At 36.9% G+C, this 24,630-nt stretch overlaps 1 protein-coding gene across 1 annotated transcript in view; it reads left to right on the top strand.

Moving 5' to 3' along the window:
• UBE2W (ubiquitin conjugating enzyme E2 W) overlaps positions 1 to 24,630 on the top strand; it is a 74,370-nt gene that overhangs the window by 29,005 nt on the left and 20,735 nt on the right. Inside the window, exons 2-3 of the mRNA XM_058699871.1 lie at positions 11,052 to 11,143; positions 17,235 to 17,337. Of these exons, the coding sequence (XP_058555854.1) occupies positions 11,052 to 11,143; positions 17,235 to 17,337 (195 nt within the window). The remainder of the gene's footprint in view (positions 1 to 11,051; positions 11,144 to 17,234; positions 17,338 to 24,630) is intronic.

Here is a 24,630-nt window from a genome sequence, read left to right as displayed (position 1 = left end):
CCCAAGGTGAAATCCAACCATGATCTTTTTATTTCAGGATTCCTACACTCTTTGTTTTTTTTTTTTATAGAATTATTCAGAGTCTCTATTCTGCCATTGTGCTGGAAATGAAATTGTTCAGTTTTTGTAACACATTCTTCCTTTGGTTTTCAGTTTATCATGATCGTGGTTTCTTTCTGTGCCCACTCCTCTCCTTTCAGGCACGGCTGTACCCTGAAAGCATGTAGAAGCATGAAAGCATGCAGTTTGTTTTTTTTTTTTTAGACTGTGGCCTCTTTGTAAGAAGAGGAATCTTTAAGTCTTGTCGCTTTTTGCATTCCAATCTAATTTTTGAAAATGTTAGTTTAAAATAAAGAATGAATACCTCTATTTGTTGGAGGCTTTCCATTTCCGAAAAGGGCTAAGAGTTTCAACAAATACCTATTAGGAACTAAGTCTGTAGAAGTGTATTTAGAGTTCAGTAGGAAAGGAAATGTTTCCTTAATTTGCATGAATCAAATTCTGCTTCATTTTACAATAAGGTAAAATCATTTCATTGCTTAGCCTCTCACCCTAAAAGAAGAGAGATAGCTATTGTTATAATTGTTTAATGTTGTTGGGGGGAAAAATAGTAGTTGTTTGATAGTGTAATGATACTAACGTGTATAGTAATCTTACTTTTATTCCATTGTGTTCCCCTATTGTTAACCTTCCACCTGTTGGTTGTTGGATGAAATGAGAGAAAAACAGTGTTGGCCATTTCATGTACAGTTGCATTGGCATCCACTGACATTTATTTCTACATTTTTTTAAATGTTTATTTATTTTTGAGAGAGAGAGAGAGAGAGAGAGACAGAGACAGAGAGACAGAGCATGAGAAGGAGAGGGGCAGAGAGAGAGGGAGACACAGAATCCGAAGCAGGCTCCCGGCTCTGAGCTTTCAGCACAGAGCTGGATGTGGGGCTTGAATTCAAGAACCGTGAGATCATGACCTGAGCTGAAGTGGGACACTTAACTAACTGAGCCACCCAGGTGCCCCTATTTCTACATTTTTAATGTTTTCCTGTCTTTATATTTTTCCCTACCCTAAATAAGGTTTTTTTTAATTTAAAACCTTTTTAAATAAGGTTTTTTTTATCCTTTATTTTTAGAGAGGGCACGTGTGAGTGAGGGGCAGAGAGAGAATCCCAAGCAGGCTCTGTGCTGCCAGCTCAGAGCCCAGCGCAGGGCTTGATCACATGAGCCGTGAGATCATAACCTGAACCAAAACCGAGTCTAGACACCTAACCAAGAGTCTAGAGCCACCCAGGTGCCCCTAATTTTACCCATTAGAATATAGGCATACCTCAGAGATCCTGTGGGTTTGGTTCAGACCACCACAATAAAACAAATATCACAGTAAAATGAGTCAGATGTATGTTTTGGTTTCCCAATGTATATAAAAGTTGTATTTACACTATGTTATAGTCTGTTATATGTGCAGTAGCATCGTGTCTGAAAAAACTGTGCATAGCTTAATTAAAAAACTGCTAAAAATGCTAACCTCCATTGAGCTGTTAGTGAATTGTAATCTGTTTTGCTTGTGGAGCTTCTTGCCTGGATGTTGATGGTCATTGACTGATCAGGGTGGTGGTTGCTGAAGGTTGGGGTGGCTGTGGCAATTATATGAAATCAGACAATGAAATTTGCATCATTGATCAACTCTTCCTTTCAGGAATGATATCTCTGTAGCATTTGATGCTGTTTGACAGCATCTGAACCACAGTAGAGCTTCTTTTAAAGTTGGAGTCAGTCCTCAAACCCTGCCACTGCTTTATCAACTGAGTTTATGTAATACTCTAAATCCTTTCTTGTCATTTCAGAAAGTGACAGCATTTTTACCAGGAATGGATTCCAAATCAAAAAACCACTTTCTTTGCTCATCCATATGGTGCAACTCCTTATCTGTTAAAGTTTTATCATGAGATTCCAACAATTCAGTCACATCTTTAGGGTCCACTTCTAGATCTTGCTGTTTCCACCACATCTGCAGTTACTTCCTCCACTGAAGTCTTGAACCCCTCAAAGTCATCCATGAGGGCTGGAATCCATTTTTTCTACACACTTCTGTTAATGTTAATATTTCGACTTCTTTCCATGAATCATACAGGGGTGTTTTTGTTTTTGTTTTTGTTTTTTTTTGAGAGAGAGAGACTCCCAAGCAGGTTCTGCACTATCAGCACAGAGCTTTATGTGGGGCTCAAATCCATGAGCCGTGAGATCATGACCCAAGCTGAAATCAAGAGTCGGGTGCTTAACTTAGTGAGCCACCCAGGTGCCCCAAATCACACATGTTTTTAATGGCATCTAGAATGGTGAATCTTTTCCAGAAGGTTTTCAGTTTACTTTGTCCAGATGCATCAGAAGAATCACTGTCTATGGCAGCTGTGTATTTCTTAAGTAAAGACTTGAAAGTCAGAATTACTTCTCGATCCTTGGGCTGCAGAATGGATTTTGTTTGCTGGCATGAAAACATTAATCTTGTTGCACGTCTCCATAAGAACTCTTGGGTGATCAAGTACATTGTCAGTGAGTAGTATTATTTTGAAAGGAAGCTTTTTTTCCCTGAGCTGTAGGTCTCAAGAGTAGGCTTAAAATATTCAGTAAGCCATGTTGTAAACAGATGTGCTGTCATCTAGGCTTTGTTGTTCCATTTACATTGCACAGAAAGAGTACATTTAACGTGATTCTGAAGGGCTCTAGGATTTTTGGAATGGCCAGTGAGCACTGCCTTCAACTTAAAGTCACTAGCTACATTAGCCCCTTACAAGAGACAGCCTGTTCTTTGACTCTTTGAAGCCAGGCATTGACTTCTCTCTAGCTATGAAAGTCTTAGATGGCCTCTTCTTCCAATAGAAGGCTGTTTCATTTCCACTCAAAATCTGTTGTTTAGTGTAGCCACCCTTGTTAATTACCTTAACTACATCTTCTGGATAACTTGCTGCAGTTTTATATCTCTTACTGTTTCATCTTGCACTTTCATTTTAGAGAGACGGCTTCTTTCTTAAAACCTCATGAACCAATCTCTGCTAACTTCAAATCTTTCTTCTCCGTTTCTTCACCTTTCTCAGACTTTACAGATTTGAAGAGAGTTAGAACCTTGTTCTGGATTAGGCTTTGGCTTATGGGAATTTTGTGGCTGGTTTGATCTTCTATCCAGACCACTCAGACTTTGTCCATATCAGCAATAAAAGGCTGTTTTGTTTTCTTACCACTCAAGTGTTCACTGGAGTAGCACTTTTAATTTCCTTTAAGAACTTTTTATGTTGCATTTACAACTTGGCTAACTGGTACATTTCATTTGATGATGTATTCTTCAGATTAAACAGCAATGTTCACTACAAAACGACCATAATAGTAACTTTTTTTTTTTTAAATACAGTCATACTCATCATCCTTAGCTGTGTGAAGAAGGAAGACTGGAATTAATATATGACTGTGGGCATTGATGAAAATGACAATAGCTGAAGAGGCAGAGATCACATCATTGGGATGAAACTCCATGGTTTAGCACTGTGCTACACAGAGTGTGATCTGTAGATGTTACTGGGCCATGCTTTTCATTTAATGAGGACTTGCAGAAATTACTCCTCTAATTTCTCCAGTTCGTTTCAGTGAGACAGTATATTATGGTTTAAGAGCATGTGAAGGAATAAATGTTTGCCACTGTTAATGCTAGCCCTGAAGATGAGTATGGTTAAACAAAAATAAAGTGATATATTCAACAAAATAAATAAACTCTTTTGCTAGGTAATCCAGGGTGGGCTTGCGGAGAGGGAAACAGCAGATGAAGGAGAGAAAAGAGGAGAAAGGAAAATAAGATGTCAGTGAGTAGAAGTTAGGTATTGTGATAAGTTATTGGCAATGAAAAAGCAGATGACAGTAAAACAAACAAGTGGAAAACAAGGATATCAGACTATCACAATTTGCTGCAGAGTTGGTTGGGCTTATAGATCTCATTGTTATTTAAGGCTGTCACAATAATGCAGTCATTGTTAGGCTAAATTATGTTCAGTACACAATAGCAGGGCTCTTTTAGGATAGAGTTTTGCCACACTTAAAAAGTTTTTTGGACTTCTGAGATTTTATGTATATATGTATTTTATGTCTATATAATTTGTTTTAAGTTTTTATTTTAATTCAATTAACATAGTATTTTATTACTTTCAAGTGTATAAGATAGTAATTCAGCACTTCCATACATCATTTTGTGTCCATCATAAGTACACTCCTCAATCCCTGTCACCTATTTAACCATCATTAATTTAAGTCCCCACATTAATTAAAAAATTTTTAATATTTAAAAGTGTTAGTCTTTGTATTTATCCGTTATCTCATATCTTGATTATGCCAGGGAGGCATATGGCATATTCAAGCTTGATTTAACATTATGAGTGTATATTTGGATAGCTTTGATATTTTGAGTTGGGGGAAATGGAATCGGACTGTTAGAATACAGTGATTACAGTTTTAAAGTGATTATCTTTTAAATTGCTTTTTTCTCTTTTGTATACAAACTGGCTTGAGCCTACCAAGGGCTTTACATCTCGTGAAGTTAAGAGTAATAATAAATGTGTCTATTCTTCACTATGTTGACTGTTTTGTGTTTCCACAGTTCACCTTTGGTGTGAAGCAGCTTACTGTAGTAATTCTTGGAGAAGTAATAGTGGAGAGAGGGTATGTTAAGCTCCAGAGCAGCCTTTTAATACTATATTAATTTCTTTCTTCAACCCAGTACTGTAGTAATAAGCCCCAGTCATAGGGGAGAGTAAATCTCAAGAATAATCCCTCACATGCATTGAGTTGGAAAACATTTTAGGAACTGAACTGGTGTCACTGTAAGTACAGGGTTACAAGTCCTAGGCTGTTGTAATCTAGAGCAGAGATTCCCAGCTGTGGTGTTATGACATACTGGAGTGTCCTTCAGTTTTGTGGTGTGTTCCAATACCTTGTCATTGATGATAATTGCAAAATTTGTCAGTGGTTTTCTTAATACTCCCCACCCCCAAAGGTAATAAATTAGAATGGATTCATATCACTTTGAACCATTTGCTTTTGTGAGGAAGGAAAGAAAAGGAGGTGCTGGCTGGACTACTGAAGTCAGAGCCACTGAACAGCCAAATCAGTTTTTTGTTTTGTTTTTTGTTTTGTTTTGTTTTGTTTTGTTTTAAGTAGGTTTCACGCCCAACATGGGGCTTGAACTCACAACCCTGAGATCAAGAGTTGCATGCTCTATTCGCTGAGCCAGCCAGGTACCCCAAGCCAAACCAGTTCTGAAAATGTTTAATCATTTCTCTCTCAAGGTATTTAGATGTATCAGGATCTTTCTTACTGATTATGTAAATCCATCTGGATCTCTTCAGAGCTCAGATTCCTGTGTGTTTTTCAGATTTGAGCCAACATAAGATGATGGCTTAGTTGGGAGTTTTTCAGGTTTACTCTAGATTTGTGGTGCTTCCAAACATTTATATTCAACATTCCAAACATTTAGATTCTGGGCCTGACCATTTTTGATGAATGAGGTGAGAAAAAGAAATTCTTTTGCTAGTAGCTTTAGGCCTTTTTGTCTGGGAGGACAAGATGTCTGTGCACTTTTATGCAAATTCTGGAAAGAAAATGCATGTTTAAAGAGTTACTGAAATCATGTATTTTTGGTTAGGTATTAAATACTGAGATAATCATTTTTGGCATATTAAATTTATTCAGCAACTTAATTTTTATTTTTCAAGTAATTCTGGTATTTAAGTATTAGGAAAATTAAACTTTTATTAATACAATATTCATAGATTCTTAAATGCAGTTTTTTCATATTTAATCCAAAATGAAGATACGTCTTACCAGTGGTGTGTTACTATTCAGTTGGCAGTAGTCTTCTTTTTCCAGGGTTATATAAAATAATGGTGCATCTTAAGACTGATGATGTTTCTTAGATTCAGAAAATGATGATACATTTGCAATATATGTAATTAGTTTTTCCATATCCTCACCAATTTAGGTACACACAAGGGTGATATTTGGCCAAGAACCATTGCAAATTTCTTGGCTTCTTCCCCTCCCAGTGGTTTCAGGGTAGTTCTGCTTCTCTGGACAGCCGTTACCTTCTGCAATTAGTTTCTATTATCTTCAGTTATTTTAGTCTGTAGCTGCCATTTTCAGCACTGTATGGGAAAGCCGGCCATGTTGCCATAACGGTTTTCACAGCTGGTGGTATCATCACTTTTGCTAGTGTTTCTCATCCACTTTTATAATACTTTGTCTTCAAGATAGGAGGAGCTGAATGCTTTCCTCATGTGATAATAGCTTTCTGTTGATTGATACCACATGGTATGATCTCTAAATAGATCACTAGCTCTTTACATCCTCAGGTAAGTATGAATTCTTGTTTATTTTTACATCAAATTTTTAGGTCCTTCTCTTTTAGCTTCTGTGTCCGTGTTCAAGAAACTTAGAGCTAGTTTCTTTGTTGCTTTGTTTTGTTTTGTTTTGGAGTACACCTCATTAGAACCAATTTCTTAGATGATCCAAAGGACCCTTGAGGGGACTGATTGCTTATTTAAAGACGTATTCTGCCTTCTCCAATGAATTACTGTTCTGAGAATACACCAAAGGATAAATTCCCTGTTTTGTGAACCAGCCAAATAGACAAACCATTTAACCTTCCATTCTTTGTATGTGGTTTTTTTTTTATGTTTTGATTTTAAGTGCATGGGTGAATTATTACTTTTATTAGTGGGCTTAGTAAATATGCATTAGCCCCCAAAAGGTTGGTCATGCTTTATCTCTTTATTGGAGGCGATGTGGATGTGTGCAAAGTAGTTTAAGGCCTAGTAGCTAAGACATTAAGGGGCTGGCATGAATTGTCTTTTTATGTAGTGACTCACCCGCTCAGTAAAAAAAAAACAAAAAACTTTTTATGTAGTGACTCACCCCCTCAGAATGTTTTAGATTCTGACCTGTGATATTGAAATGGAAAGTGGGTTGTAGATTATAACCCCTTTTCATGAGGGGAGTTTGGAACAGAGATCCTGCATTATCTGTTGCTATATAACAAATTATCTCCAAATTTAGTAATTTAAAAGAACAAACCTTTATAATCCCATGTCGCCCAAAGGGTCTGGAATCAGAGGCTTAGCTGGATGGTTCTGGCTTAGAGTCTCTCTTGAGTTTGTAAGCAAGATATTGGCCTGGGCTGCAGTCATCTGAAAGACTGGCTTAGGGTTGGAGAATATGCTTCCAAATCATACATGGTTATTAGCAGGAGGCCAGTAATCTTAGCATGCAGGCTTCTGAATTAGGCTGTTCACAATACGGCAAGTGATTCTAAAGAGAATGACCAAGATGTAAACCATATTGTTTTATAACCTCATATTGGGAGTGACATACCATCATTTCAGCTATGTTCTGTTAGTCACACTGTTGAATTTTGGTACAGTGTGGGAAGGAACTACACAAAGATGGGAATACAAGAAAGCAGAGTTAATGGGAGATTCTCTTGGGAGTTTGGTCATCACAGGTCTTTTTCTTTGTGGACATGTAAGAATTAGTGTCAGGGTGAGGAAAACATTTCTTTTTTCATAGCACTCTTTTTTTTTTCAACGTTTTTTTAAATTTTATTTATTTTTGGGACAGAGAGAGACAGAGCATGAACGGGGGAGGGGCAGAGAGAGAGGGAGACACAGAATCAGAAACAGGCTCCAGGCTCCGAGCCATCAGCCCAGAGCCTGACGCGGGGCTCGAACTCACAGACCGCGAGATTGTGACCTGGCTGAAGTCGGACGCTTAACTGACTGCGCCACCCAGGCGCCCCGATAGCACTCTTAATCATTGTGTTCAGGAGACATAAGGGATAATGATACCAATAAAACTCTTCTTAACTTACCTTTATATCCTTATGTTTCAGTTAGTACCTGTGCAAATTGCCTTATATATCCTTGATTTGATAACAGGGCTTGCGTTCCCTGTTTTAGTAAAGTTCTCAAGATCTGGAGAATTTCTACAGCAGTGTTACCCAAAGTGTGATTACTGAAACAAGACTTTTCAGAGATGCTCTACACTAATGGGTTTCCATTACTTTTGGAAACTTCTTTGTTATCTTCTTCTCCTTGGAGAATCAATGTAGAAGTCTCTGAGAAGTCCCGCATTGAAGATACCAGTTTTTCCTTGTTGCACCCAGTGTTCTTAAAAATTCACTTGAGGGGCACCTGGGTGGCTCAGTTGGTTAAGCATCCACCTTAGGCTCAGGTCATGATCTTACAGTGGTTCATGAGTTTGAGCCCTGCATCAGGCGCTCTGCTGTCAACATAGAGCTCATTTCAGATCCTCTGTCCCCTTTTCTCTGCCCTTTCCCCACTTGTGTGAGCGCTTGCTCTCTCTCTCTCTCTCTCTCTTTGAAAAGTAAACATTTAAAAAAATAGTAAAATAAAATAATAAAAATTTACTTGATCAGGGCACCTGGGTGGCTCAGTTAAGTGTCTGACTTCAGCTCAGGTCATGATCTCGTGGTTCGTGAGTTTGAGCCCCGCATCACATTGGGCTCTTTGCTGTCAGCCAGAGCCCGCTTTGGATCCTCTGTCCCCCTCTGTCTCTGCACCTCCCCCTCTTCCCTTCTCCCCATCGCACGTGTGCATGCTCTCTGTCTCTGTCTCAAAAATAAACATTAAAAAAATTTACTTGATCATTGAATCACTGTATTATATACCTGAAACAAATAATAACATTGTATGTTAAATACACTGGAATTAAAATTTTAAAACTTGAAAAAAAATATACTTGATCATATAACCTACATTTGTTAACATTAGTGGAATAAATGAAAAACCTTGTTCTAACATAGAACTTTATCACAAATATATTTCTTTATTCAAAACAAGTCACTTAGGCAGCTTTATTTCTGTATTTTAGATACTTAAAATTTTTCTTAACTGCTTTTCAATTTGTAATTATTTTGCATTTTGGAAGGCAGCTGAGATCAGAAATTGCAAGTAGTTGATACCTTATTTTCATTTTACTAGCAATTATGATACTGCAGGATCTAAGGAAGGATTTCATTCTTGGCCACTTTAAGAGCCATTTAGGAATTTAGAATTTTTTCTTTTTTTTAACATTTAGTAATTTATTATCGATGTTTTTGAGCATATTCTAGACCCTGGGGATGCTGTGATCAAAAACATAGTCTGTCCTCATTGTGAGGGAGAGCCAAACAAATGTAGGAGGTAATTGCAGAAAGGCCACAGAGACCAAAGTAAAGGTGTGGTAGTCCACAGATACCTGCTTGTGGGCCAAGTGTGTGTGCCTATTAATAAGTTCTTTTCCAGTGATTCTCAACAGAGAAGGCAGGAGGTTTTTTTGTTTGTTTGTTTGTTTGTTATTTCTTTTTTTTTTTTAATTTTTTTTTTAACGTTTATTTATTTTTGGGACAGAGAGAGACAGAGCATGAACGGGGGAGGGGCAGAGAGAGAGGGAGACACAGAATCGGAAGCAGGCTCCAGGCTCTGAGCCGTCAGCCCAGAGCCCGACACGGGGCTCGAACTCACGAACCGTGAGATCATGACCTGAGCCGAAGTCGGTCGCTCAACCGACTAAGCCACCCAGGCGCCCCAATGTTTTTTATTTCTTTATTTTGAGAGAGAGAGAGAGAGAGAGAATGAGAATGAATCCCAAGTAGGCTCTGCACTATCAGCACACAGCTGGACGTGGGGCTCAAACTCATGAACGGTGAGATCATGACCTGAGCCAAAATCAAGAGTTGGTCACTTAACCGACTGAGCCACCTAAGCGCCCCGAGAAGGGAAGAATTTTCCAAACTGTAGTGGTATTGGATGCAGTTAAATTTACTTAAAGGCATCATAAACTGAAAAGGTCTAGAAATATTTGTTAGTGATACTTGATTGTCCAGTAACAGCACAAACTAGCTTTTAAGTAGAGAATTGTTGAGTTCTGAACAGATACCCATTTTGGTCTACTTTATTCCAAGAAAAGATGCTCATTAAGAGTATTTATAATGTTACATGAAATAATTTCTAATAACATGGGTTATTTGATTTTTAAACCCATAAGTTGCAGCCTTCTATGGTTTTTGTTTTGCTTTGTTGTATACTGAAAAAGAATGTCCACTAGTGATAACAGAAGAGTTGAACAGTAAAAACTTATAAACAAGAATGTAAATACATAGTCATTTGGGTTATGTGGAAAAATAACTGCATATCTTGGGCCCAGATATGTTATATTCTGATATTGATAGTTTAAATTATGTGCAGATACCCTATTTAAGAAAACAAATATGGGCTGTAAATTGTAAATTAAATTATTTAAATTTAAATTATTTAAATTATTTAAAATTTTAAATTTAAAGGCTTTTTGCATGAATGGTTACTTGTATAGTTTCTCTGAAAAGCTTGCATGTCTGAAATGACACCTTTTTTAAGGATGATGGAGAACTGTGGTTTTTACAATTGGAAAGCTGTAAAGGAAACAGTGCTGAAACTTTTTTTTTTTTTTTTCAACATTTTTTATTTTATTTTTGGGACAGAGAGAGACAGAGCATGAACGGGGGAGGGGCAGAGAGAGAGGGAGACACAGAATCGGAAACAGGCTCCAGGCTCCGAGCCATCAGCCCAGAGCCTGACGCGGGGCCCGAACTCACGGACCGCGAGATCGTGACCTGGCTGAAGTCGGACGCTTAACCGACTGCGCCACCCAGGCGCCCCATAGTGCTGAAACTTTTAAGCATTTAAAACCTAGGCTGAGATCTTGTAACCCCAATGGAGTAACAGTGAAGTTTTGTAGGTAGCTGGCTGCTCTTCATAACCACTTTACAGCATCAGTGTTTTCAAATATATTTGGAAATCTTTTGATTGTGAATTATGGGACAAGCAATTAAAACTTTGAGAGTGAGGCATACATACAAGGTGTAAGGGACTTGAAAAGATATGAGCCTATGGAGGAAATTTAATCAAGGATTTCATTCTGTGTAGAAGGATATTTACATTGTCATTTTTCTTAAAGTACAAATTATTATTGATACTCTTTTCTAGAAACGATTGCAGAAAGAACTTTTGGCTTTGCAAAATGACCCACCTCCCGGAATGACTTTAAATGAAAAGAGTGTTCAAAATTCAATTACACAGTAAGTAGTTAATTTATTATTATTATTATTATTATTACTTAATGTTTACTTATTTTTGAAAGAAAGAGAGCACACATGCACATGAGCTGGGGAGGGGCAGAGAGAGAAGGGGACAGAGGATGTGAAGTGGGCTGACAGTCAGATGTGGGGCTTAAACTCATGAATCGTGAGATCATGACCTGAGCCCGAGCTGAAGTCAGATGCTTAACCTACTGAGCCACCCAGGTGTTCTGGTAGTTAATTTTTGAAGTACTTACATGTTTCATTTATTATTAGTGTAATGTATGAATATATACTTACTTTTTTAATGTAGAATTTTCATATTTAATTCCACTCTCTTCTATCAAGAGATAAATAAATCTTATTCTATGCATTTATATATACAATTTGGTGTTATGTAATATCATATACATTATATATAATGTATGATTTGTAACCCTTTGTTTTTTAAAACCATATGTTTGATTACTAATTTTTTTTTTTTTTTTTTTTTAGTGTTTATTTTTGAGAGAGGGACAGAGTGCGAGCAGGGCAGGGGCAGAGAGAGAGAGGGAGACACAGAATCAGAAGCAGGCTCTGGGCTGTGAGCTGTCAGCACAGAGCCCAACACAGGGCTCAAACTCATGAACTGTGAGATCATGACCTGGGCCGAAGTCAGACGCTTAAAACAACTGAACCACCCAGGTGCCCCTGATTAGTAGTGTTTTAAAATGTCTCTTGCTAAGAAGGCAGCATTTAAAAACTTAGGTCTGTCTTCATTTATGAAATGATCTTCATCTTAAATAACACAATTTGGCATGAAGTTGTTTATCACGGTTTTCAAAACCACATGTAAAGGTTTAAAGAGAGTAATAGTCAAGAGGTGTCTCCATCCCATGAACACACTAGTTGCCCTGTACAGAAGGGTAAATAAATGAATGTCAGACCCTCAACAACCTCTTTTAATAGATAAGAAACTTCTTCATGAGGATGAAAAAGTGAAGCATGAAAGGAAGACACAGAAATATTCTAATTCTGCTCCTTCCTTGGGAGTAAAGAAGTGAAATCTTTTCCCAGATACAATACCAAGAAGGGTAGAGAGATATGTGTCCTCTTGCATAAAAATGAGCATTTGAATTAGTTTGAAACATTTTCAAGGGTATCACTTTAAGTCTCCAACCCTGTGCAGTCTATTTTTTTACCACTCCTTTGATTTAATATTTTATTAGACAAGGTTAAGTGTTCTGAAATTGGGGGGGGGGGGTAGTGGTGGAATTTAAAATAATGAACCCTCTTCTTAAAAAAAAGAAAAAAACTCCAAAAACATAAAAGGGATAGGAGGCAACAAGATAAAAGTATACTGTAGACCAAGTTGTAGGGCAAATACTTAGTGATAGTCTAGGTCCAGAGAGCAAAAGTGACCAAAATTCATGGACTAGGGCACCTGTATGGCTCAGTCAGCCAAGTGTCTAACTCTTGATTTCAGCTCAGGTCATGATCTCATGGTTCATGGAATCAAACCCCACTGTCAGCACAGAGCCTGCTTGGGATTCTCTCCTTTCTCTCTCCCCCTCTTTCTCAAACAAACATGTAAAAGAAAAAAAATCATGGGCATATTTATCCCTTTAGAGAAACAATTTTGGTTACCTTTGACTTTGATACTTGAGTCAGTACTTAAGACAGAACTCAAGCCTTTTAAGAACAGGGATGTGAAGAATGGATCTATTGATGGTTGGATGGATATTGATGTTTGAAAATGTAGTGTAGATTTCTATCTCTATAACAATCATTTTAAAACATTGCTGGGTTCGCAAGTATTTTTAGGTTCCCTGCAAAACTGAGCAGAAGATACAGAGATTTCTCATATATCCTCTGCTCTCACAAACGCATTCTCCCCCATTATCAACATCTTGCCCCCAGAGTGGTATATTGGTTATAATTGATGAATTATGATTGACACATCATAATTACGCAGAGTCTGTAGTTTACATTGTAATTCATTCTTGATGTTTCTAAGGATTTGGGCAAATGTACAGTGACCTGTATTATCATTATGGTATCATACAGAATGTTTTCATTGGCCTAAAAATCCCCTGTGCTCCAGCTATTCATCACCTCCCCCAACCACTGATCTTCTTACTTTCTCTGTAGTTTTCCCTTTCTCAGAATGTCATATAGTTGGAACCATACAGTAAGTAGCCTTTCAGATCTCTTTTACTTAGTAATATGCATTTAAGGTTCTTCCATTTCTTTTTGTAACTCTCAATTGATTTTTCATTTCCATCAAACAAAATTTGGAAATGGAATGTATGGCATTTGTTCTGTATAATTATGTGATTTTTTTTTTTTTTTTGTTCTGTATAATTAAACAGAATATATTCCATTTTCATTGGTAATAAGTGCTTCCTCTTTCAGTCTTTTTTTGGTGGGGCAGGAGGACTACACAACACAATGATTTATAAAATGTTAATGGAATGTTCTGCATTAAAAAAAAATTTTTTTTTTAATGTTTATTTATTTTCGAGAAACAGAGTGCAAGTGGGGGAGGGGCAGAGAGAGAAGGAGACGCAGAATCTGAAGCAGGCTCCAGGCTCTGAGCTGTCAGCACAGAACCTGACGCGGGGCTCAAACTCTTGAATCATGAGATCCTGACCTGAGCCGAAGTCAGACCCTCAACTGACTGAGCCACCCAGGCGCCCCTGTTTTACATTTTTATAAATGGAAACATTTGTATCAAGTAATTATACCATATTATATTATAACTACCAAAACAGCAGTGTCTTTGTTGCAGGATAAACCTGTCATTTACAGAGGTTTGTCAGGCAGTTTTTCTTTTAAAATAATTTATTGTAAATCAATCACAAAAGTTTTATATCTTTTTTTTTTTTTTTTTTTTTTTTTTTTTTTTTCAACATTTTTTATTTATTTTTTGGGACAGAGAGAGACAGAGCATGAACGGGGGAGGGGCAGAGAGAGAGGGAGACACAGAATCAGAAACAGGCTCCAGGCTCCGAGCCATCAGCCCAGAGCCTGACGCGGGGCTCGAACTCACAGACCGCGAGATCGTGACCTGGCTGAAGTCGGACGCTCAACCGACTGCGCCACCCAGGCGCCCCTTTTTTTTTTTTTTTTTTTTTTTTTTTTTTTCAAAAGTTTTATATCTTTATCTTCCAGGATCTATAAATACTCTTAAAAAATTCTATCTTAAAATATGTGTTTAAGTGGGATAAGAATTATAATGAAAGCACATTAAGCTTTCTGGAAGACAGTTTGGTGGCATATATTAAGATATTTAAAAATGAGAGTGTCATATCCTTTGACCTAAGAAATAAACCCATGCTGTCTTAAGGAAGGAACAGAGATACAGAAAGATTAGCCCAGGGGCACCTGGTTGGCTCATTCAGTAGAACATGCCACTCTTGATCTCTGGGTTATGAGTTTAAGCCCCATGTTGGTGGACATAGAGCTTATTTAAAAAAACAAAATTAACTTAGAACTAACTATACTTCTTTCAACATTACTATTTCTGGGGACAATTTGGAAACAATGTAAATATCTATAATTGGGAAATGGTTTCTCAGTGAAATGGCATCCCCTGAGTTACAGCTGATAGCATGAAACACAAAAATTTTGTATAGTCCTAATTACCTGTGAAAATCCTTAGAGAGGCAATATTGGTATGTATCCTGTCTTAATATATCCAACAGAGCTGGTTTTTCCTCCAGAAGGGAATAGTTGGTTGTTTTTTTGGTTAGTAGGAGTTATGAATGCATGAAAAATACCTGTTTAAACATTAGAATCCTAGAACAATAGTTATTCACAGGAAGTTAAGAACTGAAACTTCTCCCATATTCATCCTCAGGGGCATGTACCCATAATTGGAATCATAAACACTGGTGATTTGAATGTATATAATTTAAGTGTGCACATAATTCAACTATTAGATGTCAATATCATAGATAAAGAAACTACAAAATGACTAGAATGAAATGTACCCAAAAAATTTCAACAGTGATTATCTTTGGGCGACTTTTGTTTATTTATACCTTTCTAAATTTTCTGTGGTGAACAAACATGCATTACTTTTTTAATTAGCAAAAGTTACTTAAAATTACCCTGTACAGTGTTGAAAATTATGCCTTCTTTGACTGATTTCACCCAGGTATTGGAAGGATTACTGAGATATTTGCTTAGCTATTATTTAAAAGCTGTGTTTGGATCGATCACATGTAAATTTGTGGTACATTATATCCTAAAATTTGCCTTTAAACAGAAAGAAAGGGCACCAGGAAGTCTTCTGATTTTTCCTTGGAATAATCACTGCATAGTGGATGTCAAGATAGGTAGAAAGGACCCAGTTTTTAAAGAGAATAGGTTTTTGTTTTTAATGCAGTTTATGCATTATACATTTTCTGAACGTTTTTATTCATTTTTGAGACACGGAGTGTGAGTGGGGGAGGGGCACAGAGAGAGAGACACACACACACACACACACACACACACACACACAAACACACAAAATCTGAAGCAGGCTCCAGGCTCTGAGCTGTCAGCACAGAGCCCAACTTGGGGCGGGGTGGGGGGCTCGAACTCACGAACCATGAGATCATGACCTGAGCCGAAGTCAGACGCTTAACTGACTGAGCCACCCAGGTATCCCTGCATTATATTTAATTTACTGCGTACTGGTTCTAATATCAGGAAAGTGCTATGCGATTTATCTTTCCAACACTTTGAGATGAATATCTATTTTCAATGAAATTTTAACTTGTTTTTAATATCAATTTTACAATTGAAATAGTTCAAACAAGAAAGGTAAAACAGCTTACTCATGGCCACACAGCTAAAAGACAGACCTGTGTAATTTCATGATAAAATATTGGCTCTTGGCTTATATTTTTTATTGCCATGTATAGTATTCAACACGCATTCTGAAAATGAATAGCTATGTTCTTAAGGGCCTGTATGTGTTAGCTGATTGCTTTCAGAGAGTAGACACATTTACTATTTTACATACTCTAAAGTCCATAGTATATGGAATCGTGACTAGAACCCCAACCCTGTATTCTCAATATTACTTCCTTTTGTTTCCCTGTACGTAAAGTAATACATTTTTATACCTAAAAAATTTAAGAGGAAAGGAATTGGCCAGAGAGATAATTAGGAATTCATTCTTATGACTGGTCCATTTTTGCTTCGCAGTGTGACCCTATCATCTTTGCCACCATAACCCTTGTTCTACTCCTGTTCTTCCTTTTTTTTTAAAAGAGCAAGAGATAGGTGTCTGGCTGGCTTGGTCTGTAGAGCATGCGACTCTTGATCTCAGGGTTTTAAGTTTGAGTACTATTTTGGGTGTAGAGATTACTGAAAAATAAATTAAAAGAGCAAGAGATAAGCGTACAGACTATAATTATAAACAGATTTGTATTCATGATTGTTATATGTGGAAACAAAGTATGCTTGTAAAGAGGCCATAGAAATCTCTTCTAAATTTTATTAAACAACTGAAACATAAGACACAAAGGAAAGGCATATAGAGCCTTGAATAGCCATCGGAGTAAGTGGACTGATGTCAGCTTAGCTTCTTTTTCCTGTTTAGTCTTCTCTAGAGTACTGATGAGAAGATGTGTCTAACGGCCATGATTCTCTAGTCGTTGTTGATATCTACTTCCACCATTGTTTCTAAAATGACATCAGAAAGGCAGTTCATTTGTTTCATGTTATCTATAAAATCTTTTCAATCATTGCAGAAATAGTGTTTCTGCATATAATAAATAGTGTTATAAAAATAGTGTTCCTGCATATAATAATTTCTGCATAAAATAAAGAGCACAGGCTTTAATGTCAGCACACTTGAGTTGGGTTTTATTTTGTGTTTTTAGACCTGGGTTAAAATTTGGCCCTGTCCTCTGCTAGTTGTCTGACTTTGATCTGGTTAAATAACCCTTGAGTGTCAGAGAAGGGAATAGGGCGAGGGAGTTAATGTGCAGTAGGATGAAACGTGCTGTTGCAAGCTCATGCCTGGCATAGAGGAAGTCTTCAGTGTTCCTTTTCTCTTTCTCATCCCAATTCCTCTTATCTGAAGTTTAAAAATTTTTTTTTCCTGTTCTAGGTGGATTGTAGACATGGAAGGTGCACCAGGTACCTTATATGAAGGAGAAAAATTTCAACTTCTATTTAAGTTTAGTAGTCGATACCCTTTTGACTCTCCTCAGGTAACTGCCTTGCTTTTTAATATTTTATTGTGTTTTTAGATTATAGCAAAATACTAAATTAGTGACTTTTTACTAAATGCAAACTTAAAAGAAATCCATTATAATTATGTAAATAGATTTGTTCCTTTTTCTTATTTGTAATATAATCAAGATCTTAGGAACATTTACTTTATTGAGATTAGGACTTTGCTTTTGTACTTCCAAGAAGTTAACATTGTTCTTATTCATAGATGTTAGCGGAAAAGGGTTTGAAATCTAACCCAGGCCCAGGGGTTGTGGGAGAATTTAACATTTTGGAATACCTGGAGGCACTTATTCCTAAATAAGATGATAGAATAATTGTGAGGAGGCAGTGCTTTGTTGAAAGGAACACTTTCTTGATTTTGCATGAACATGCTGTCTTTGTAGGCTTTTAGTACTGTAAAGATAGAACATGTTACAAGATGTTGAATATCTAAACATAAGCCCTAAATCTGATCATTATAATTTGAGGCACAGTTAGTTTAGGTAATGGGTTAATACTTAGACAAATGATAATGGTGATAGAACTTTTTTGAGAGCTGTTTAACTGGTGAATGATTAATCCTTGGAAGTTAGAGAAAAGGAGACTCTAGGATGGCGTCCACATTGCTGGCTTGGAAGATGGGTGAATGAGTTACTAGTGGCAAAATGTTCAGACTTAATGCCAACTGTGTCTCATATTGCTGGATAATGAGGTTATGGATAATGAAATTCCCCAAATACCTAAAATTCAACATTTGAAGTGCTAAAATACGTTATTTTTGAGGAAAATCATATTTTATTGCCACTTTAAATAGAATATACCTAACAGTGCTCTTGGCCATGTAGGGGTACAGATGGAAGCCAGTTATTGTATTGTGCTATAAATAAAGACGTCATTGTTTTAAGGCACAGAATTAAATGGAACTGGACTCTGAGTGCTACAGTTTTTTAATGTGAGCAGAAAATTAAGATAAGCTTATTTTTATTATTTCATAAAAATAAAGCCAAGGGTAATGACCTTTAGGCCTCTATAGTAAGCACCTGTAGACTATGATCAGAAACCAAAGCAAACATCTTCTTTTCTCTCTAGAAAACCATCTTCACCTTTTGTTGCCTTTTGGCTTATCAGCATCATTTCAGATTGTTAATGCTTAAAGGCAGTGTGGTCTCAGGTATCCCCTTCTCACCTTCAACCTGTTCTACTTCACTTCAGCTAAGTTTTATGAAGGTTTTATGAAGCTAAGTTTTATGAAGGAAGAATGTGATTTATGAACTCCAAAATGTTGACTAGAGGGATATTGGAGAAGGCTTACTCCAGGAGCCCACAGATTGTTTTATCATGTTTTATCAGAGGAAGATAATATTTCTGTAAATAGGAACCAAGGCAAAAGTGTCCTCTAAACTCTCTCCTTAGCATTTAATTCTAAATCAAATATCACTCTGCAGCATCATTTGAATTTCATCTTGAATATTTCTGTAAGTTAGAACATACATAATGAATTCTATCATATCTCAAAAATTTTTTTTGTCCTTCCCTGGTTTGACTTCTGCCCACTTTTCTGATTCTTCTGATTTGGGATTCTTTATTCACTACCCCTGATACTTCTCACTCTTTTCTCTAATGTCTTCAACCATTTTAAGCAGCTAACTCCCAGATCTACAGTTATGTGTACAACCTCTTCCTGAGGTTTAATTTCACACCCTTGTTGGATGTTGCTACTTAAGTACCTCCAGATGTCTCAAATTTAACACTTCTAAACTCAAATCTTTTCCAATAATAAAATAAGAAAAAAAATTTTTTTCCTTGGGTTATTGTCCATCTGTCTGCTTTTGTTGAAATTCTTTTCTTCACTGTTAAATGCAGCTTTTGAGGTCCTTTTGCAGTGCTTAAGTCAGTCCCTTCTTATCTTACAGTCAGTGGTGTACTCCCGAGTTTCTATCTTTCATGCGGGCTATTATGTAATAGCCTCTAGTTCTTTCCATCCCCCACCATCCTTTTACAGTGCTGTTAGATTTCTCTGAAGGCGCAATTACCTCATTGGTTTGCACAGACACACAACACTACCACCACTACTACAACAATCCCTATCCTCCTCCATAAAACTTCTAATGCCTCACATTTACCTCCATGACTTCTATGTAGTAATATTTGTATCATAAACTGTAAATTCCATTCTGATTTTGTCTTGTAACAGCTCTAATGAAGTGGTTAGGGAAGATGGATTCATTCTCGTAAGTGAAGAAAGTGAAGTCTATAGAAGTAAAATGTCTTGTTCATGGTTTAAAAGCTAACTTGTAGGATAGTCAAGACTTAAAACCCAAGTTACCTCTTTCCATGCTGCCAGTTAGGTCTGAGTACCAGAATGGGGAAAATGCCTGTTTATCTAGACAGTAATATTATCTCTAAAAGTGAAGGATTGTATATAGAATGATAACTTTGAAAGCTCTGGGCAGTTGTTCCCAGTCTTTTGGACTGTGGGGATTCCTTTTTTTCTTTTTTTTTTTACCCACTCTTCTCATGGTTTTTATTCAACATTGATTTATTCAACGTGTGTGTGTGTGTGTGTGTGTGTGTGTGTATGTTTTTTAATCAAAGTTAGTTAACATATAGCATAATACTGGTTTCAGGAATAGAATTTAGTGGTTCATCACTTACATACAACACCCAGTGCTCATCACAAGTGCCCTTCTTAATGCCCATTACCCATTTAGCCCATCCTCCCACCCAGCACCCCTCCAGCAACCCCTAGTTTGTTCTCTGTATTTAAGAGTCTCTTTTTGCCTCCCTCTCTGTTTTTATCTTATTTTTCCTTCCCTTCCCCTATGTTCATCTGTTGAGTTTCTGAAATTCCACATATGAGTGAAATCATATGTCTTGACTGATTTATTTCGCCTAGCATAGTATACTCTAGTTTATCCACATTGTCGCAAATGGCAAGGTTTCGTTCTTTTTGGTTGCAGAGTAGTATTCCATTGTGTATATATACACCACATCTTTGAGGATTCGTTTTTAACATCACTCCACAGAAGCTCTGTATTCTAGTATCCATGATTGAGAAGAGCTGCTCTAAGTCTAGTAATACTTTAAAATTATTTTTTTAGCTTTTATTAATCACATCGTCTATATGATTAGAAAATAATTATAATGGTCTAACAGTCAGTTGCTTGATGTGCATATCAACTTCGAGGTTTTCCAATAACTGAAACTTTCCATTGGTCTATTGCCCTGGGGAAGTGATTAGAACCACTCCAAGGCAGTAAAATTCCTCATTCACCACAGATTTTATTTGATGAGACCCAGAAACACTGGCAGTTTCTGGAAAATTAGTTTTTGATCTTCCTGTGCAATAATTAGTACTGAATATACCACTACTTACAAAAGTAGAATTTGGGAAAATAAACCTAAAATAAGCCAGTCTGTTGTGAGCTTAGTACTTTTGCATCTGTAAGTTAGATCTTTAAGACTGTATTAACTTTATAGTCTTTTGTGTTTTCTTTCCCTACTAGTTTTAGTTAATTTCTCATATATCTCGCTTTATAGTGAAAAAGCTGCCTGTCTAAACAGGTGTTTGGCCCGGTCATTTGCTTTAAAAGAAACAATAACGACAACAAAACCTTTTTATATTAGGAGCAGAGATGAGGCACTTTTCCATCACTGTTTTCTGCTAATGTGCACTTACCATCAGCCATACAGAAAATAAAATACCTTTCTGTATTATATTGTTTTTCTGTGCTAGGATCCAGGTAAGTGATTGGTTGGTTTTGAATTAATGGGTATTTAAACATGAATTATGTGCCAAATACTGTGCTCTGTAATTGAGAGATAAAAAAGAGTACAGAAATTAAAAGGCATCGGGCCTGCCTTTAATAATTGGTTAGGTATGTGGATAGTCAGACACAGATTAATTCATTCTGTAAGGGGTGGAGGGCATAGGTATGAGAGATAGTTTGGGCTGGAGGGTCCATCATAAATGGTGTAGGACATTTATATCCCATTGTAAGAATTTTGACTTTTACTCAGAATGAGATGAAAAATCTTTGAATATTTTGAGCAGAGGAATGACATGATCCTACTTAAAAGGAAAAATGTGGCTGTTGTGTGGCACATTGATTGTTGAGTGTACAAGAGTACAGGGAGACCAGATTATTATTGCATTAATCCAGGTGAGAGGTGATGGTGGCTTGCACCAGAAGGGTAGCAGTGGAGACTATGGAAGATGGCCATATTTTGGACCTTTAAAGGTTGAGCCAACAGGATTTGCTCATGAATTGAGGAATATGAATGAGGGAAAGGAGACAGAGAAGACTTCCACAACTTTTGACCTAGGCAACTAGATGGACCATAAATTGAAGTATGAATTGTATGCTTTGGGAGCAAAAGGGAAAGCATTGACCAATTTATATTAAGATGAGGAGACAGTGGGGCACCTGGTTGGCTCAGTCGGTTAAGCGGCCGACTTCAGCTCAGGTCACGATCTCGCGGTCCGTGAGTTCGAGCCCCGCGTCGGGCTCTGGGCTGATGACTCAGAGCCTGGAGCCTGCTTCCAATTCTGTGTCTCCCTCTCTCTCTGCCCCTCCCCCATTCATGCTCTGTCTCTGTCTCAAAAATAAATAAAACATTAAAAAAAAATTAAAAAAAAAAAAAAAGATGAGACAGAAAAACCTGTTTGTACTGGGACTTAAAGTACAGGAAGAATTTATGTCAAAAGTGGAGCAAGTCACAAGAAGACGTGGCCTCTTCTGAGATTTGTGAGCAAATATAGTTTTATGTATAGATGCTGGAGGGCTGTGGGAGAAGATGAAAAAGGAAGGATGTTTTGGGGTTTATCCAAGAGAGTCTTGCAGTATGAAGGATTTGGAGATTTATCTCGAAGGAATTGGGAGGTATGGTCACCTCTCCATCCAAACTGTGAAGTCCTCAAGTTTAGTGTCTAGTGTTTTGCTTCTTTTCCTTTCTACTTCGTCACATTAGCAGCCCTTCTGTTCCAAATATCTATGATCTTATACCGTCTTTCTCTGTCAAAACATCCCATTTGAATGCAATGAGACTGAAACACATCTATATTATCTTGCAAATGTCCTGGTTATACCTTGTTTTTAATTAAGCTTTTCAACTCTTAATTTTTGTTGAAGAAATTTTAGGCATTTTAGAAACAGGTGGGGATGTATTTTTTTAGGGGGAAGAGAACACTGTACTTGGTCCTGAAACCATACTGATTTGTGCTGGAAATATACTTGCCTTGATTACAAAGCTTTAGAAACACCGGGGCAGGTCGCTTTCTCCTTATCCCCCTTCCTATTCATGCCCCCTCAACGCGGACCCTTTCGTTCTGTTGCTCAATACTCCTTCATTGCAGAGATCCAGAAACTATTTTCATAGTGTTCTCACAGTGTGATTCTCCTTGTTCTTTCATGTGAAGGGGGTTAAGCTTTCCAAAGTTTTAAATAACCATTTTTATTGCTTTAAGTTGTCTAGCATCTAGGATAGCTGATGAGGGAAAAGTGAACAGTGAACCCTATTTGTTGAAGTCTGGTAAAGCAGAGGGAAGATAAATGGAGAGGACTGGTAGGCTAGAAGAACACAGCTTGTAAAGGAGAGAGAAGGTACCATCCAGGGAACCCAAGTTTAGTTTCATTGTATCCAGGAATTTTGTCTGTGTAATACTTGAACTACTTGATGCTACTAATACATGTTAAATGACTGAAAGGGGAGCATTGAATTAAAAACTATGCTAAAACTCCAAATCTCCAGTTATTTTTGTCAGATATTTACCATTTGTGCTAGCCTGCCTATATCATACATTATGAATAATTACATATCTGATTCCAACAAACTTTGCTTTTATGTTCAATTTCTATAGTTGCCCATTGAGTCTTGTCATCTACTTACAGTTTTAATAAGGGAAAACATTTCCTTATATTGTTCCTAGGGAAATCTTTGTATCCATTTTGTAGATTGGCTTTTATATTTTATAGCCTGCTTTGTACTACTTATTCTTGTCATGTGTTTTGACCTAGTTTGACACTATATTAGGTTACTCACTTTCTAATTAGTTGCAGAACATTAGTGTGAACTCAGTAGTATATGCCTTCCTTGTGGTCAGATCTCAGTATTTGTGGGCTCATTCAGTATCGACTTGATGTTTGGAAATTCTAATGTACCAGTACCATGAATTTCATATTAGAAACAGTTACCTAATTTCCATTCTTTATTTTGTCACTGTCAGTGGCTTTCATTCTCAGATTAGTAGTTTTATGAAAGACACTACATTTGGTACCAAAAGTTACCCAGGGGTTGGCTTGCTTAAAACTTTAGGTTAGATGTGCTTACTTACCTCCAAAATTATGCGGATTCTGAGCATAGTTTTCTTAGATCTCACCTACTGTGGAAAATACACCATAATGATAGATATTTGGAAATATAGAGATGTCTGAGGACTGTTTCTCATGCAGACTCAGAACTTCAGATGTGATTCACGTGCATTAGATCTAAAATCATTAGATCTAAAATCATGGCTTTTTTCCCATAAAACAGCTTATTCTTTAAAATCTGTACTTCCATTTGATTGTTTGGTTTATGCAGTAGGGAGTGTGTGCAGTCTCTGTTAACTGTTTATATGCTAAATTTGAATTTGAATAAATTATTTAAAAAATAAATAACTTTTAAAATAAAGAAATTAGCAATGTTCTTATTCCCTTTTGTTTCAAATTCATTGTATTCAGTTGTCTTCTTAAATCTGTTTTGGTTTTGTCAGTTACTTGGGATTCCCCTCAAAAAGTTTTTTAATTCTGAAAACAGCTCTTCATCTCTTAAATGTTCAGAACTTGCTTGGCTGCAGTTAAATAACTGAAATGTCCATTTCCTCCTTTGGATTGTACTGTGTGTTAAATAAATGAAGATGGTTAAGAGCATGATCTAAAAGAAATTCAGCCTTGATTACTTTCCCCATCACATGCAAAGAACCAGAATCACAGAGTTTAAAACTGTCTGTGGAAGCTGCTTACCAGCCTTTTTACACGAATAAGCTGTTGAAAAAAGTTTTTTCTTTTATTTCAGGGGTTCTTTTATTTCTTTTATTTCATCCTGGAATGCCAGTTACATCTGGCATGTAAACTCAGCCTTTCCATGTTTAGGCAAACTTCTAAAATTCTGTATCTGGCAGGTTAGGTCCTAGGGGCTATCTTAATATGTGCAGTGATTCCGCTGTTTTTAGGCTGGCTGCATTGGCCCTGCATGCAGCATGTTAAAAAGCCCCAGCTTTTTTTTTTTTTTTTTTTTTTAAAGGTTTA

Source organism: Neofelis nebulosa, chromosome 14 (genome assembly GCF_028018385.1).
Source record: "Neofelis nebulosa isolate mNeoNeb1 chromosome 14, mNeoNeb1.pri, whole genome shotgun sequence".
Taxonomy (NCBI): Eukaryota; Metazoa; Chordata; class Mammalia; order Carnivora; family Felidae; genus Neofelis; species Neofelis nebulosa.
The sequence above is the reverse complement of the archived record's forward strand: the minus strand, read 5'-3'. Positions and strand labels throughout refer to the sequence as shown.